This window comes from Acromyrmex echinatior, chromosome 17, assembly GCF_024713525.1.
Source record: "Acromyrmex echinatior isolate Ae372 chromosome 17, ASM2471352v2, whole genome shotgun sequence".
NCBI classification, from domain to species: domain Eukaryota; kingdom Metazoa; phylum Arthropoda; class Insecta; order Hymenoptera; family Formicidae; genus Acromyrmex; species Acromyrmex echinatior.
The window spans coordinates 2,839,970-2,857,640 of NC_141868.1; the positions used below are offsets into that span (position 1 = coordinate 2,839,970).

A 17,671-nucleotide genomic window follows, 5' to 3' on the forward strand; every position below is an offset into this window, starting at 1 on the left:
CACATTTTTACGATAAATTTTCTGTAATTTAATTTAAGAAGATACTTTTATTAAATTTAACAGGAAATTTTAATTACATTTATTATTTTATAACATAAAATCAATAATATTATTATTTTTTAATTAATTTTGCATTTTAAACTTAAGATTTAATTATAAAATAATTATAAAGTTAATTATAAAATAATAACGTTGATTTTATGTTATAAAATAATAAATGTATTATAATTAAAATGTGCTGTTAAATGTAATAAAATTATTTTCTTAAAAATTAAATTACAGAAAATTTATCAAGTTTTTAAGAAATAACAAAATTTGTAATATGATCGAGAAACTATTTGGATGCAAATGCAAAGACATTATTTTAACATTCCACTGCGTGGAATGTTAACATTTACTTGCGTCATTGCAGCAGGAAGGTCTTAAGCTTAGTTCCACAATTCACGTCAATTCTTAATCGAGACTTTACTTAGAAAATTTTTGCCCATTGTCTTCCGCGCTGACTCCTTATAGTCATTTACGTCATTTTTTATTAATTATAAAGTAAATAACATTATTAATTTTATGTGACGAAGTAACAAATAAAATTAAGATTTACTTAAATTTAATAAAATTAAAAAATAAAGTGTAAAGATATAAATTCTTCAAATAAAAATAATTCATCCTATTAAATACAAATATTTCATAATAAAAATAAATTATCACATTAAATGAAAGCCAATTGAATGGAAATTATATAGAATAATATGTATTAATCAAGATTAAATACATACGTCCAGTTCTTTATTGAAGTTATCTTCAGTGTAAATTGCCAAATTAATTATTGCGCATATATTGGATACAGCGCAAACATCAATATGACATTATAAATATAAAGTCTAGAGGTATAATAAAAGTCAACGAACGTTTTTAGTATTTGGCAAACTACTTAATCATGAGTTAAAAGAAAACTGTAATGTTAAATGATTTGTATTGTATAATTTTAATATATTTTAATACAGAGCAATAAAAATTTACATTTATAATAAGATGACGGTAACATAGTTGAGTTAAATGAACAATATAAAAGTGTGCAATACGAATTGTTTTGAGTTTGTGAGAGGCTAAGAGACATGCGTCACATGGATTAATTGAGATGCATGAAGTGTAGTAAGTGAGAAAAGAAACAAAAGAAACAAGAAATGTATGTGATTGTATAACGCATGGAACAATTATCACTAATGTTTCTCGTTCATCATTATCAGTAATACATAAAGCCGATATGAAAAGCAGCAACACAGTTACTGATGGTCCCAGTAAAGGATTAACTATCGAAAAGTGTGTCTCGAGAAACGGCAGGCAAGAGAAGGAGAATAGAAAAGAGAGAGGGAAAAGAGAAAAAGAGGGAAATAAGAATAATCGTTTTCATTTTTTCCCGTTAGTTTGAAGTGTCGTTAGATTTTGTGAAACGGTGCAACAACATGGATAAGAACACGAGCGACATGAAACCAAATCCCAAAGAAAACGCAAATGTCTTCAGTGTTCTATTCTTCTGGTTCGTCAAGACTCTCAGTAATTTAGCAAAAAAAAAAAAAAAAGAATAAAATATCTCTGCTTCTCGCAGAAAATTTTAATTTCTGCAAAAAAAAAAACAATTCGAAAAAGACCGAAAAACTTTCACTTTCTTGAAAAAAAGTTTTCTTTAAAGAAAAAAAATTTTCTTTTTGTAAGCGAAATTGTATTTTTCAAGAAAGATAATTTTCATTTTTTTAAGATAAAATTTTCTTCTCAAAATGCAGAATATTTTTGCTTCTATTACATTAATTACTCTTCTTATAACATTTACATCTTACATTTTACATTTTACTTTGAGAAAAAAAAGCATTCTGCAAATTTTATCTGTTAAAGATCGACGTACAATTTATATTTAGGTATAGATACTTATTAGCTCTTATCTTTTTCACTGTTAAATTTAGAATGTTAAATTAAACTTAGTTTGTTTTTTTATATTTAGTTATTTAAAATACTTGCTCCTACTGCGTAATTAATTTAGCTATGACAAAGTTAAACAATTTAACTTATTAAAACTAAATTATATTAAATTTAGTTTATTAAATCTAAGTGTGTACGATAATATAGACGCTGTTTGCTATAAAACTAAGCAATTTAACCATACAGAAATAGATTGATTTTAACATACGTGGAAAATAAAAATAAAAAAGTTCAACTCAAACATTTGCTTGATTAGTTTTGCTTCTTTAATATTTAATAGTGTGTGTGTGTGTGTGTGTGTGTGTGTGTGTGTGTGTGTGTGTGTATCAGCTATTATTTATCATAATATACTTGAATACATATTTAAAGCCTTTGATCTTGGATGTTGTACATTTCGGAGATACCGTAGTATTTCGGCGCTAAGCCAAATTGATAAAAAGAAGAAAAAGAAACATTTAAAACAGTCTTCGTACTGTAATATAATAATATATCGAAAGTATATAGATTGTTTGATGCGCACAGGTGGATGCGAGAATTATTTATGACAGGCTCCAAGCGTGATTTAGAGGAATCTGACATTTATCGACCAATCAAAGAAGATGAATCCCAAAAAATAACTGATCATCTTGAAAAGTGAGTATTACCTGCGATGGTGACAAATGAATATACATTAATAAACGCACATTATAATGCCTGTAAAAATTATAGTTTCCACTTTTGTATATGAAATAATAATTAAATGAATTTTAATAATTTTGCATAGAATGGCGCACAAAAATGTTGTATCGTTTAATTACCTTACTAAAATTATATAGTTGTGGTATATTGGATTTTTTTATCTGAGCAAAAAATTTATCTGTATTTCGCAGAGATTAAATGGTATGACATTTCATACAAATTTATATTGAGTGCTTTTTAGCAAGAAACACAGAATTATTCAGTTTAATATAGTAAATCATTGCATCCTTATTGTTTGCCAATATTAAACAAAGATAAAACACATTTGATAAGATACACTTCACTGTGTTATACTATTTCATTTTTATTTTCCTGGACTCATTATACATAATATAATTTTGATAATTATTCTATTGTGCGGCGTCATTATTTTACATTAAATATCTACTCTTTAAAGCAAGAATGCAGTTAAATATGGAAAAAGTAAAGTTAATTTATTTAACAATAAATCAGTTTTGTCGTTTTTATAGAATTCTAGCGTATTTTTCTAGGTATTGGAATTGCGAGCTGGATAAACTGAAGAATCTGGAATATACCTTAGGCAAAGACGGACAGAAAGTGTCACTAAAAAAGAATGTTCGTCCAAGATTGTACAAGGCGATCTTCAAAGTTTTTTGGTTGCCATATATGATAATCGGAATCTGCGTATTTATCCAAGTACATTGACACATTTATGAAGAGATATCATATTACTATTTGCGATACTTACAATTAATTCAAGTGTATTTATAATTAAAGAAAAACATTAAAGAATATTCTCGTGAAGAGAGAGAGAGAGAGAGACACAATTGAACGATTTGTTGCGTTAGATGACAATCTTCTATTTACAAATTAGTTAACAATGAGAAAGAAAATTGATCTAATAAATCTAAATAAATCTAAAATCTCTTTTTCTCTCTTTTCTTATTGTTAGATCCATTAGCTTTACAAGTTTATTTGTGGGATTAATGGCGTTTTCCATTGGGAAAACTAGTGCAACGCTGAGTGCAATTGAATGCAAATCAACATATTTTTAGTGTTAATAAATAATTTAACCCTTCAATTACATAGTCTTTGTCATCACAATAACTTCATACGTTAAAAGGATTTATTAATATATAAATCAATTTGCAATCACTAGTTTTTCTAGTAGAAAATGTTATAAATTTCAACTTTTCTATTTTTAGTGCAGTGTAATACGCGTAGCAATACCGATCATTCAAAGTTGGATCGTTAACTACTTCTCCAAAAATTCCAACTTGAAGTATAAAATAGAGAAAAATGAGGTGTTGCTCTACGTCGTTTTTATGGTCCTCTGCAGTTTCATCTCCGTTCTGATGATGCATCATACGATACTGCAATCGCTACACATCGGCATGAAGATCCGCGTCTGCTGCAGCTCTCTCCTCTACCGGAAGGTAATGTTGCGGATTAATTTGTGAGTCTATGCGTTAATCAAAGTTTTTCCTAGGAAGAGAAGAGAGCTGCTTTTTCTATATTCGGAAAGACTGTACTGTATTTGATTTAATTAATTAATTAAGTAATAATTGTGCAATACTTTTACTGAATTGGATTAACACGTAAAATTTGTCAATATTGAAAACTTTGAGTTATCTGACGAGGAAACTGATTACTGATGTCAAAAAATTAATTTAAATCAGTTTTTTTTTTTTAAAGAAGTGGCTGGTCGTATTGAGCTCATTATCTCGCATATTTATTGTCTTTCGTTGTCAGTAATTTGCGTACACTTGTTATCTACTATTCTCGAGTTTCTTGTGAAAAAATGTGAAATTTAACACGTTTAAAATTACAGATCACTATGAATGCATTTTCTTCTAGGTATTTCTATAATCATTCAGAGCATTTAGAGCTAAATTTGTAACATACATTTTACACATTTAATTATTATATATGAACGATCTATCAATGAAAAAATCAAATTGATTACGTGCAACAACAACGCTGTTTTTCTCTGAATGTGTAATAATACAAGTTAAAATATACATCAGTTATTTATTAGTATAATAGTTTCCTATTTTTGATCTTTGAAGGCATGATTTGATCTAAAATTTTTTTAATTTTAATTTTTATATTGCCTTTGAAAGATATTTTTTATAGTAAAAAATTTTTTTATAATACACGCATATATATTTTATCATAGATAAAAAAATATGACAAATGAATACGTGGTAATTTATCGTACAAGTCAGATATCTTCTTCATTATGCATGTCCTTCGACTCCAACCGATAGTACGTTTGCTGGTACCCCGCGAATATGTATCGCAAAATGACACATGTCTTCCTGTACTTATCTCTGTCGAAATATATTAAACTATTACCACGTAAATAGAGAATAAAACCTAGTCAAATGGAAAATAACAGTTTTCACTTGTTGCAATAACATGTAGAATGTTTCATGTAACTTAAAATATTTCTTTCTTATTAAATTCTGTCTTAAAATTTGTTCTAAATTTATAATATTAAATAAATTTTTGTTTTAATATTAGGTATTGGAATTAATTCGTAGCGTTTTACAAGTGATGGGAAGTACTTTCATTAATGTATTTTTTAATGCTCATGTGAAATAAATAACATTCTTTCATTAAAAAACGCTACGAATTAATTCCAACACCTAATACATTTTTTTAAAATTGCCTCCTTGTATTATTTTATGATTTTATATAAAATAAGTTAAAGCTTTTTAAAATGGAATTCTTTCAGGAAGAATTTATTTAAAAAAAAGAGAATACAGTTTTGTTTTAATATACCACAAATATAGTTTTTTTTTAATTATATAAAAGTAAGTCTTGTAATTATTTATTAAAACTGTTGCAGTTATTACGATTGAATAGAGCATCTATGAATCAAACCGGTACCGGACAGATCATGAATCTTCTCAGCAATGATGTCAATCGCTTCGATCAATTAACGTCATTCTTAAATTACGTATGGATTATGCCTTTTCAGGTTGGAAATAATTAAACATCTTAATTATTTTTTCAATTAAAATCGCTTAAGTTGATGACAGATCATTAACTCTGTTTGAACAGTTGCAAAGCATCAAATATACGTCTATTTATAAATTTTATCAGTAGAATGATTGCTTTCATATAATCTGTTATATCAGATGTAGTATTGTAGTATTGTAGTATTATTTCAAAATGCTACAAAACATATAACAGAATTTGTTTATGTACATGCTATTTAAGAAAATCCTAAATGGAAGATTTCGACGTAGTCGCTGTTTTTATGTATACGCATACGATTTATGACACATCTAGTTTACAAAACATCGATCATTACGTATTACACATCAATGTGCACACATATTATTACATATAAATTTTTCTACAATATTTTCTATTATACTAAACTCTTAGGCTCGTTTTTAAAAGCACAGTATTATTCTTTCATGTAATTTCTAGTCCTCTATTAAAGTTTAATTGTTTTATATGTAAAAGTATGAAATTTTTATATTATGAATCAAGAGAAATCGATAACAAAATCGCAGCAATTTTCTAATTTTTTTTAGTTTTTCATATTAAATCTCACAACCCGGAATTATTATCTTATATACCTATACTTTAATTCTTCTGGAGAAGAATCTTTAAATCTATAAAATACATATGAAAAAATTAGTATAAAAATTATTGCGTTCAATCAAGAAAAGACGACTGTAGGATTTTTAACAAAAAATTGACGATAAAAACCGAATTTGCACATAATTTGGCTCAACAGATTGATAATATAAATCCAGCAGAATCTGTTTAAACTCAAATTCTGCTCGATTTCTGTCGTCAAATTATGTCATGGTCTGACAATAAAGTTTTCAAACTGCAGAAATAAAAAACATAGACATCTTAAATAATAAAAGGTTATATTTTATCTTTCAAAATAATTTTCAATAACATTTTACAGACATTTTTTTAAAAAGATATCTAAAACATATCTTTAAGATGTGTATTATGTCTCAATTTTAAACTTTGGGTTATTAACCAGATCTGACTTTTTTACACTCATGCTGTTCTCAAAATTCGAAAACATGGATGATGAAAGATAAATATTTTCAAGACATTAAGGACATTCAGAAATATAACAAGTGATCTGAATAATACAGATTTCTACTTCAAGTACAGATTTTAAACAAAATTTTAAGACTTAAAACTATCAAAACTATACTTGTATGAAATATATACTAATGAAACTTTAGAAGATTAATATAACATTTTGTTATCTGAAACATCTATGTTTTTTTATTGCCACAATAAAGATATAGGATCTTTTACTCTTTCCTTATTTGGATGTTGCTTTTCAAAAACTGTTTGTTGGGTTTTTTAACAGATCATAATCATGGGAACAATAATGTGGCAAAAGATCGGTATTTCGGTTCTTGTCGGTATTGGATCACTGTTGATTATTGCTCTCCTAGTACAAGGAACCTTCAGTTTGCTAAGCCGTAGAATCAGAGCCATGATTGCGCCACTGACTGACCGAAGAGTACAGTTGATGAGCGAACTTGTAGCTGGGATACAGGTATATATTAACTGGATATGTAATTAGTTAATTTATTTTTAAACAAAAGCACATAGGATTCGTAAATTTAAATAATACATAGGAAATAGGACTAATGAGAGTCAGATATTCACCCAGATAGCACAGGAAGTCCGAAAAGAATTCTTTTGTAATTCCTGACTTACGAAATGAATTCCTATTCTGTCCTATTTCTGTTCTGAAAGTATTTCTGAGAATCTCAAAAAATCACTTTTATGTCACTTAGTTTATCAACCGGAGATTTCAGAATGAAGATTGATTGCACGTTATGTGTGGTGAAAAACATAAAAATATTTGCATAAGCTTTTACTTTTTTTATTTAAGATGATTTGAAATGTTTATTTTAACGTTTTAAATAAACATTAGTTATAAATTGTAATAAGTGTTAGTTAATGTGTTTGTTAATGTGCAACCGTTATAGAGAAATAATTTTAATAACTATTATCAAATTTGGAGAATAATGATAATGGACTAGACGTTCATTTTTATTTTTAGTTCATTTTTCGAATTATAATTTTGTAAGAGCAATAATGTTTAAGATCCTAATAACTTAATCGATAACTATTTAATCGGTTGCAAATTGATTTGTTTGCTACAAGCGTTGTTCAAAAATAAAATGTCTGACTCGGATAATTATAATTGTTTTCTTAGACTGTTAGAGTTACAGTATAATTGTTAGACAATTATGATTATCTGTGCTGAAAGTATACTTTTAGATCTTTGATAAATCTAATTACGGCAATTATTAAATTTAATGTGTTGATTGCTTTTAATACATTTTTCTGAATCTAACTGGCTTATTACAATATTGAACTATCAAGGATAGGAACTATCTAAAAGAATACTTTATAGTTGCAGATGATAATTTTTCAATAACTGTAAAAATGCTTTTTTTATTGAATGCAACCACTATTTCAAGACCGAATAACTATTTACAAGAATAATAATTGTTTAATTAATCGAACTGATCGATAATTAGTTAAGATGTTTTATTACAATATTATGGTAAATTGCATTGTGTTAAAAGGTTTGTGTTTCTCAACATCTAAATGATGACACGCAGAAAAAATAAAATCTTTATTTAAAAAAATTTTATAAATTTCCAACTGTTTTACATTATGTGTTTATATGGATAAAATACATAAAAACACTATTCATGTTGAGAAACGAAAACCTCGCCTATCAGTGTAAATAAATTTTTGGTATTCTAATATTATCAATAAATTTTATTATTTTAATAAAATTTTATTATTTTAATTATTCAAAATTACATAAACAATAAAAGAAGATTTATACTGTCAGATTTATTTTTGTAGATTAATTAATTTATTTTTGCATTAAAAAATATTAAATTTCTTATATCTACGTAATGTATCTTACAAATTTGCTTTATTACATAAGAAACGGAATTTTTAACAATTAAAAATTTCTTTCAGTGTAAAAAACCTGCAAAAAATATCAAAATTGAGAAATAAATAAAAAGATCGAAACTTTTTCTATCATGTTATTAATAATCGTTTAGCTGTAATAACTGTTTAAACAACTGTTTAAATTTATTTTAAAACAGAAATAATGAATCATTTAGTAAAAATAACTATTCAGTTCATTACTAGAAACTGAATTAACTGTTCCCGCACTTGATAACATAAACTCTTTTTTCTGTACATTTTATTTTTAAACGATCTGCATGAGAAACTAATTTAAATGTCAATTAAATTTCACAGTAAAATTTTTGTGAAACAAATTTACGAGATTATAACTTTTATTTCAGGTAGTAAAGATGTACGCCTGGGAGAAACCGTTCAGCAAGATTGTTTCAGTGACCAGAGAGCTAGAAATTAAAAAGATCAAATTCTCGTCGTATGTGCGTGCAGCATATTTGGCCATCATAGTCTTCACCGAACGATTAACTCTTTATTTTGCCCTGATAACGTTTGTCCTAATGGGAAATGATCTGACTGCCGACGTGACTTACGAAATGTCGACGTATTTCAACATGCTTCAACTCACCACCGCGTTGTACTTTCCGCAAGCGCTGATAATGTTGGGCGAATCGATGGTGTCTCTGAATCGATTGGAGGTATATGATTATTTTCAAATTTGCGATAAACTCTTAAACCCACGATCTTACCGATCTATGTCTATTGTCACATACTTGCCAACTAAAGTCAGCTTAATTTTTACAGGACTTTCTGCTGATGGACGAAGTGAACATGGATCGCTCGCAGAAAACATCGCAGTTACAGTTTAAATCTCAGAAATCAAACGAAGCGACTAATGCAGAGAATGAAATAGATAGATACATATCGAGAAATGGGAGTATTGGTCTTTCCGAACTTCAAGGATCACCTGACCTTCCGGTGTACGTGAAGCTTCAACGTGTTTCCGCCAATTGGATCAATGGCCAGTTGCCGCCGACTTTATGCAACATCAGCTTAACCATTAAGCCAGGTCAGTTATGCGCTATGGTTGGCGCCGTAGGTTCCGGAAAATCGTCAGTGTTACATCTGCTGTTGAAGGAACTGAATCCCGGAGCGGGTTCAGTGATCCTCACCCAGGACTCTTCGAAGAATAATTTTGAGGGCAATTTGTCCAATGGTTATTTCACGAACAATTCAAATCTGCGCATTTCCTATGCTAGTCAGGAACCCTGGCTTTTTGGGGGTACAGTGAGGGACAACATACTGTTTGGCCAGCCCTATGACAAGGCTAGATACATGCAGGTAATTGTCGTGATCCAAAGTAATTGTTGCGGATATCTTACAGTGTATATGTATTCCTGCTATTGTACAGTATTAATATAATATTTGGATGTAACTTGTAACAATTCTCTAAGTGTGTGTGTGTGTGTGTGTGTGTGTGTCTTCAGTCTTCCAAACCTATCTTTCGAATTAAACATTATAATTATATTTTTAATTGTAACCGGGACAAAAGAAAATATCTCTTAGCAAGTGTATACATTTTTTGCTGAATCTTTAATCTTTTTATGATTACATTTAGATAAAAGAAAAGTATCTAATATTTTCCAATTTCAAACTTACTAGCTTTTCATTAGCTAACGTTTTTCATGTTTTAATCGATTGGAAAATGTTTTAGGTAGCAAATGTGTGCGCTTTGACGAAGGATTTCCAACAGTTTCCACAGGGAGACATGACATTGGTCGGCGATAGAGGTGTATCTTTGTCAGGAGGCCAAAGAGCACGAATCAATCTCGCGAGGGCGGTTTACAGGCAGGCGGATCTCTATTTGTTCGACGATCCCTTGAGCGCGGTGGATACTCGCGTTGCTAGGCATCTCTACAGGAACTGCATCACTGAGTATCTTCACGATAAGACGAGGATACTCGTCACTCATCAGTTGCAATTTCTCAAACGGGCAGATCACATCGTCGTGTTGGATCGAGTGAGTCACATAGAATATTCTTTAATCATCTTTAATTTGAAAATTTTTAAGTAAAGAGAAAGGGAGCTATGAATCAAAACGACGTGTTCATGTAAAATTAAAAATTATTAACATAATTAAACTTAAGATTGACATCCTCAACCTTTCGACCTCAACAATGGGATATCCTCAGTGTAATCGCAAAAACTTACTTTAACTTGTTTAACAAATGGTTCAAATACAGTGCTGATAAAATGCTGTCGCTTGAAGATAAGCGACAAAATTTTATCAATAGTGTATTTAAACTACTTGTTAAACAATATTATTACGCCGTTGGTAAAACGCTATTTAAGCGTGGGAATCTTCAAATAATAACGTTTTATCAGCAGTGTATTTGAACTATATTTGTAAAGAAGTTAATGTGATTTCTTGTAATTATACTGAAGATGTTCCAATTTTGGAATCGTTTGTCAATTCTATAAACTTTAATTAATATAATTTTAAATTTTACGAAAACCTCATTTTAGCTCAGAGTATCTTTTTTTATTTTATTTAAATTTTAATTATAATAGTAATATTATAATTAAAATTTATTATATTTTATAATAGTATAATTTTAATTTTAATTTATTGAGACTTATTAATTCACAATTTTGAAAATTTTTAAAATAATTTTTTGTAATTTACTAAAATTTCTATATTTTATAACAAATTTGAGAATTTATGATAATTTCATAACTTTTTAAAAGACAATCCAAACAGTATATTCAAAATGAGAACAAAAGAGGTTTTAAAGGCATTTAAAAAATATCCAATTTAAGATGATGTGATAAAAAATACCTTAATAATGTCTTTAAGATATTTATCTTAATTTTTAACATGATGTTATCTAGGAAAAGTAAAAATATATTTTGAGCATAGATAATGATAATTGTTTCACAATTATAATAATTCTTTAACTGAATAATTATAAAGTTGAATATTAATGTTACAGTTCTTTTAATGAAAAATTATAAGAACTTTTTTAATTTATAAAATTTTTAATTCAATAGTTCAAAAAATTACAAGTTAATTATATTGATAAAAGATCTTTGGGAGTTAAATATCCTTCAGATTAAATATTTTGATTTTTTTACTTAAGGGTTTCGTGAAGATGCAAGGAAACTATAATGAAATAGTAAAATCAAATAAAAACTTCATTGGGATGATGGACAATTTCAATTACGAAGCGCAGAAAAAAGAAGATGAAATGAGAAGAGCTTCGGAAATGTCTAGGAGAATCACAATAACGAGACGGGTCTCGAAACTATCGATTGCAAGTTCCACTATTGTAAGCTAATGGCTCATTTATAATAAAAAAATCGTAGAAGAATAATTATTCACATGTTATTTTTATCTAATAAAAATATAGACTCGCAATACAACAAAAAATAAATGAAAAAGATCTGATTGACATATGTTCGTATTTTTTTTAAGATGTTTTAATTAATAATTAATAAAACTAAGTAAAAAAGGATATCAAATATGAAATAAGTAATATTCCGAGAGAAGTTAAGTGGCTCTTAAATAACTTATTTTTTTTAATATTATTTTCTTAACTTCTTAGCGAGACTAATCTTATTAAATTGCGTCTATTACGAAAGACATTTAAATAAATAAATTATTTTTGTGCTATCGTGTAGTGCTCGGAGATTGATGATTCGGATTATGTGGAGATCAGCCCGGAAGCCGAGATGACGGCACAGGGTCGAATATCGGGCAAAGTATACAAGGAATATCTGCATCATGGCGGCAATTATTTCATGCTATTCATACTGCTGGTGCTCTTCATCATCAGTCAGATCGCCACCACTGGAAATGATTATTGGCTCTCATACTGGACCACCTTGGAGGATGTCAGACGTATTGGAAATACTAGCGACACACAATTCACGAACATGTACAACAATAGTTTCCTTGGATCGATCTTCACGCTGAACTCGGATGGTCTCCTCGGCACTTTGGATGCCATATACGTATACACATTCTGCATCGTTGCTTGCACCGTTACCACGCTATTGCGCAGCTTTCTTTTCATGAAGATCTGCATGAACTCGAGTTGCAATCTCCACAATACCATGTTTTCCAATCTGCTGCAAGCACGCATGTCTTTCTTCCATACTAATTCTTCTGGTGAGCAAAAATTGTGAGATCTAATAGGTAACAATAATTGTTGTGAATACTACTCTCTGAGAAAATTTGGAAAAATTCTTTGATAATAATTTTTTTTTAAAACTCTTATATAATTTGTCTGATTTTTTTTAGAATTTCTGTATAATTTTAGAAAATCTTTTAAATTTTTTTATATGAATTGAAACACTTTTCAGAAGTGCTGAGAATACAGTCTACATTTTTTGAAGAATTCTTTATATACGTCAATTCTAACAAGAAAAAATTGTTTTCTCTTATAAATTTAAGATATAAAAAAATTGTTAAAAATTATTATGAAAATTCTTTTAAGAGTTTACAAAATTTTAAATCCAGATACAGAAAACGAGTTTATTTTTATTGAGTTCAATATTATTAAATTGTAAAAATTTATTATCCATGAAGAAATAAAGCGTGACGATTGACATTTATGGTCGCTCTCATGGTTATTCATAATATTAGAAATATGAATCATTGAAATTATATCGATTTCGATTTCTGGACTTTAATTTTTTAATTTTTTCTTAGAACTTACTGAAAGTTAGCGATTTTTATGTTCCAGGGAGAATTTTAAACAGATTTTCGAAGGATATAGGCATCATGGATGAGCTCCTACCTAAAGTGATGTTGGAGGCTCTCCAGGGATGTTGCGTAGTGTGTGGTATAATGATCATGGAAGCGATACTCATTCAATGGATGCTAATATTTATAACAATAGTGATAGTCTTATTCTTTTTCATGACGAAATTCTGTTTGAAGACCATTCAGAGTGTCAAACGTCTCGAAGGCGTAAGTAAGTATTAGAGCGAGTAACTCTTCAGTAGAAAAAAAGAATATATATATATATATATATATATATATATGTTAAATCTTTGACGTCTAGATTTCTGCTTCATTTAAATGTTACCATTAAATTCAGACTCTTAAATTCTTACTTCTTTCGAAATCTAAATTCTGTGAATTCTAGAAGTTTTCAAATTTGCATTTGCGTTTCCAGCGAAGAGTCCGATGTTCTCGCATGTGAACGCCACATTGAATGGATTACCGACGATTAGAAGCAGCGGCGTCGGAATCGAGAAGATGATGCAAAAACAGTTCGATATGTTGCAAGACCGTCACAGTGGCACGTGGTACCTCTTCTTAACATGCTCAACGGCCTTTGGTGTTTTTACAGATTTAATCATATGCCTGTTCCTAGCTTGTCTTTGCTTTTCTCTAATACTGGTAAATGAAAATGGTAAGTTATATTAAATTAACAGATTAATTATGAAAATGTAGAAAAATTCTAAAGAAAAACTGGTTATTAGCCAGAAATTAGATAGGTTTTTTTTCGACTAAAATTAATTAGATAGAACTTGTTCAAAAATTGTCTAGAAAATACTGACTATTGTGTTTAATAGCCAATCACTGGCTATAAATTATGTATAAAATCTTTAATATATGTATACCGAATTTCTTCAATGCATATATTATATTTCTTTAATATATTGAGATTATTTTTAATTATTTTTCATAATTTACTAAATTTCGTAAACATGTAATAAATTACAACAAATTAATAGAATCAAACAATCTTTTAATATTTAAGCTTCAGTATGTTTGTCCTTATTTCTAGTATGATTAATATTTTGAAAAATATATTTGGATAATCTCGAGAGATCTTCGAACTATTTCAAGTTTTCTTTATTCTACAGGTACTATACTTGACAGCCAAGCAGGTCTGGCAATATCGCAATCGTTGATTCTGATCGGTTGCTTGCAATATAGCATAAAACAAACCACTGAGACAATGTCGCTGATGACTTCCGTGGAAAGGATTTTCCAATATACAAATCTTCCCAAGGAAGAACCTATTACCTCGGAAAATCCACCGCCATCTACATGGCCATCCGAAGGACAATTGATCTTGAAAGATGTCAACATGAAATATCATATGGATGACCCACCAGTTTTGAAGGTATAAAATAAACCAACTGTTCATTCTTACAAACATTATTTGTGTTCTATCACGTAATCGGGCTTTACAGAATCTAAACGTATCCATCGAGCCTGGCTGGAAAGTTGGGGTGGTTGGACGAACTGGCGCCGGCAAGTCTTCTTTGATCTCGGCGCTTTTCCGCTTATTCAATGAAGGTCTTGAAGGCGAGATCAAGATCGATGGTCGGGACACGAGCACGGTGGGCCTCAGTGAACTGCGCTGCAAAATCTCCATTATACCACAGGAACCTGTGCTCTTTTCCGAGAGTCTACGTTACAATCTGGATCCGTTTAATCGGTACGATGACATGAAGCTGTGGGAGGTATTGCGACAAGTCGAGTTGAATGATGTCGCACTGGACCACGATATCTTCTCTGGTGGTCATAACTTCAGCGTCGGCCAGAGGCAACTTATATGCTTGGCTAGGGCTATCCTGAGGAACAATCGCTTGCTCGTTCTTGATGAAGCTACAGCCAACATTGATTCGCAGTGAGTCTCGACGTTTTTTTTAGTAGTAAGATTGTTTGAATAAGATTGTTTGGGTTTGTGAAGCAATTTTGATTAATTGATCATTAATGAACTGTAATAAATTATTGTATCAATAATTCAAATATTCAATTGTTAATTATTCATTGTATTATTAATTTTGTGAATAATTAAGTATTTCCATAATACATTAGGGTACAATAAAATTTTTTTTGCAATAAATCTGAGATTTCAGGAAAAACAAATTTAAGAACAATACACTTTTCAAATTAAATAAGATCAGATTTCTAGCAAACATTTGTGTTTGTAAGATGTACGATGTCATAAATGCACGATTTCTTATTTAACATAAAATTTAACATAATTTCGAATTTGCTCGATAATATCTTTATTTTTAGCACCGATGCCTTAATTCAGGATACCATAAGAAGCAATTTTAAAGAATGCACCGTCATTACAATAGCACATCGTTTGAATACGATTATAGACAGCGATCGGATTATCGTAATGGAGAACGGATCTATTGTGGTAAGTTTCCCATTTTTATAAAAAATGTAAATATGTTAATGATTTTGATAGCGAAAAGATATAATTTTTTATATGTAACTGTCTTAAAATATTTATTCATAATAATTCCGATTAATTATAGTATAATATAAATTTGACTTTTAAAAAAGAAAAATGTATGTATATATATATATATATATATATATATATATATATATATATATATTTGAATAAAAAGAAAGAAGAGTATAGCCATCGTAAATCGGACATTAAATGCTCAAATTTTTATAATCAAAATTCTAAAGAAGTTAAAATTTAAATCAATAATCTTATGTAATATGAAATACATGTAAACAATTTGACGTTTTCAAAGTCACAATTCTTTTTTAGAATTTACAACATGGCTTTTTTTCTCTAAAACTTTTCTCACTTTGAAGAGTGAAATCTTATTTTTAAAAATTGAAAATTAAATCACTCTTTTTTTAAACTGGCTTATTTTTCTTTATATATTTTATATATAATATATATGTATACAAATTTAGTTATTTGTGTGTGTGTGTGTGTGTGTGTGTGTGTGTGTGTATGTGTGTGTGTAAATAAATATAGACAAATTTTTAAGAAAATTTTGTAATTAGAGAGAAGTTACTATTTAAATTAGAAAGATAATCAGAATTGTTACACCAACAGGAATTTGGTTGCCCGTACAAGCTGTTGCACGACAAACCGAACGGCTACTTTTCACAAATGGTACAGAAGACGGGCAATCAGATGGCGGAAAGTCTTTTGGAACAGGCGAAGAAGGCTTGCGAGAAGAATAATGATCATCATGAATTAAACTTATTGGCACAAACTTTCATAAATGATAGCGATACTACAATCACAGAGCAGTCTGCTTTATAGTTTTTTCTACCAAGAAAATCTTACATAAAAAGTATAGAATCTAGCAGAAAAATCTGTCGCTTTTATAAGAACTGTATTCAATCGATGGTGATAGGGATCACATTCTCACTGCTGGGGGGATTCAACAGTTTATATATAACTTTCATTTTAAAGTAACTATACATATATGGAGCAATGAGAAATATATATACAGTTACAGAAACCTGATAATTACTAAAATTTTCGTCTATATATGTATATAGTTAAACATGATTGAGAGAATGGATGTGCTTGAGAACGTGATCCCTCATCAATGTCAGTGAAAGTATTATTATTATAAATTATTATTATAAAAGCGTCAAGTTTCTCTATTGATTGTTATTATATCTATAATATATGTATATATATCCAGTTAGCAAAATGTAGAATGTCGGTAGACTGGCAGATTTGATTACAGATTGATATCAACTGCGGTCACATTTTGTTCTCGACAGAATCTGTTTGTATAACCAGCAGATTGGCAGAACAGAAACCGAGCAGTATCTGCATGCATGGAGCAATTTGATAATAGACTGGCAGTAGAAATTGAGTAGGAAATGTAAATCCTGCTCGGTCTATGCAGTCTACTATCCAGATAGTCAAATCTGTCGAAATCTTATAAAATCTTATTACAAACTTTGAAGACATAAAAGCGCTAAATTTGATGTAGATTTTGTTGTACTCAAAGCTGTCAGCAAATTGAGATGGCAAAATAATTAAGGAATAAAATCTACCAATATATTGTATAACATGAGACCAAGTTGTGTCATATTCGACTAAAGCCAAGCGGAGCTTACAAGTAATCAGTAATTAGAAAATTTAACAGCTTTTGATGATAAAAACCGAGCAAATCTTGCTAATCTGACTTAACGATAAATTGTCAACAAAAGCCGAAGATAATTTGCTGACATAAAACCTAATAGCAAATTGTCTGCAAAAATTAAACAAGATCTGTCATTTTCATACCCAATCCC

The 17,671-nt window shown here is 29.1% G+C and overlaps 1 protein-coding gene across 1 annotated transcript; it reads left to right on the forward strand.

Annotated features, from left to right (window-relative positions):
* The first annotated feature begins 55 nt into the window (after positions 1-55).
* Positions 56-17,448, forward strand: LOC105153301 (ATP-binding cassette subfamily C member 4). Its single transcript, XM_087415333.1, has 17 exons — positions 56-1,534; positions 2,494-2,604; positions 3,201-3,366; positions 3,876-4,106; positions 5,525-5,656; positions 7,031-7,222; positions 9,012-9,320; positions 9,427-9,963; positions 10,337-10,642; positions 11,763-11,951; positions 12,304-12,793; positions 13,371-13,601; positions 13,806-14,045; positions 14,503-14,765; positions 14,836-15,275; positions 15,671-15,800; positions 16,467-17,448. Exons 1-17 carry the CDS (start codon positions 1,461-1,463, stop codon positions 16,677-16,679), a joined length of 4,254 nt encoding a protein of 1,417 aa, XP_087271459.1. The 5' UTR covers positions 56-1,460; the 3' UTR covers positions 16,680-17,448.
* Positions 17,449-17,671: the final 223 nt, after the last annotated feature.

Bases quoted from the DNA above. Each gene is read 5' to 3' on its own strand.
- LOC105153301 (XM_087415333.1), top strand. From the start codon at position 1,461: ATGGATAAGAACACGAGCGACATGAAACCAAATCCCAAAGAAAACGCA. The intron at 3,367-3,875 runs GTACATTGACAC...TTCTATTTTTAG, and splicing joins GAATCTGCGTATTTATCCAA to TGCAGTGTAATACGCGTAGC. The intron at 4,107-5,524 runs GTAATGTTGCGG...AAACTGTTGCAG, and splicing joins GCTCTCTCCTCTACCGGAAG to TTATTACGATTGAATAGAGC.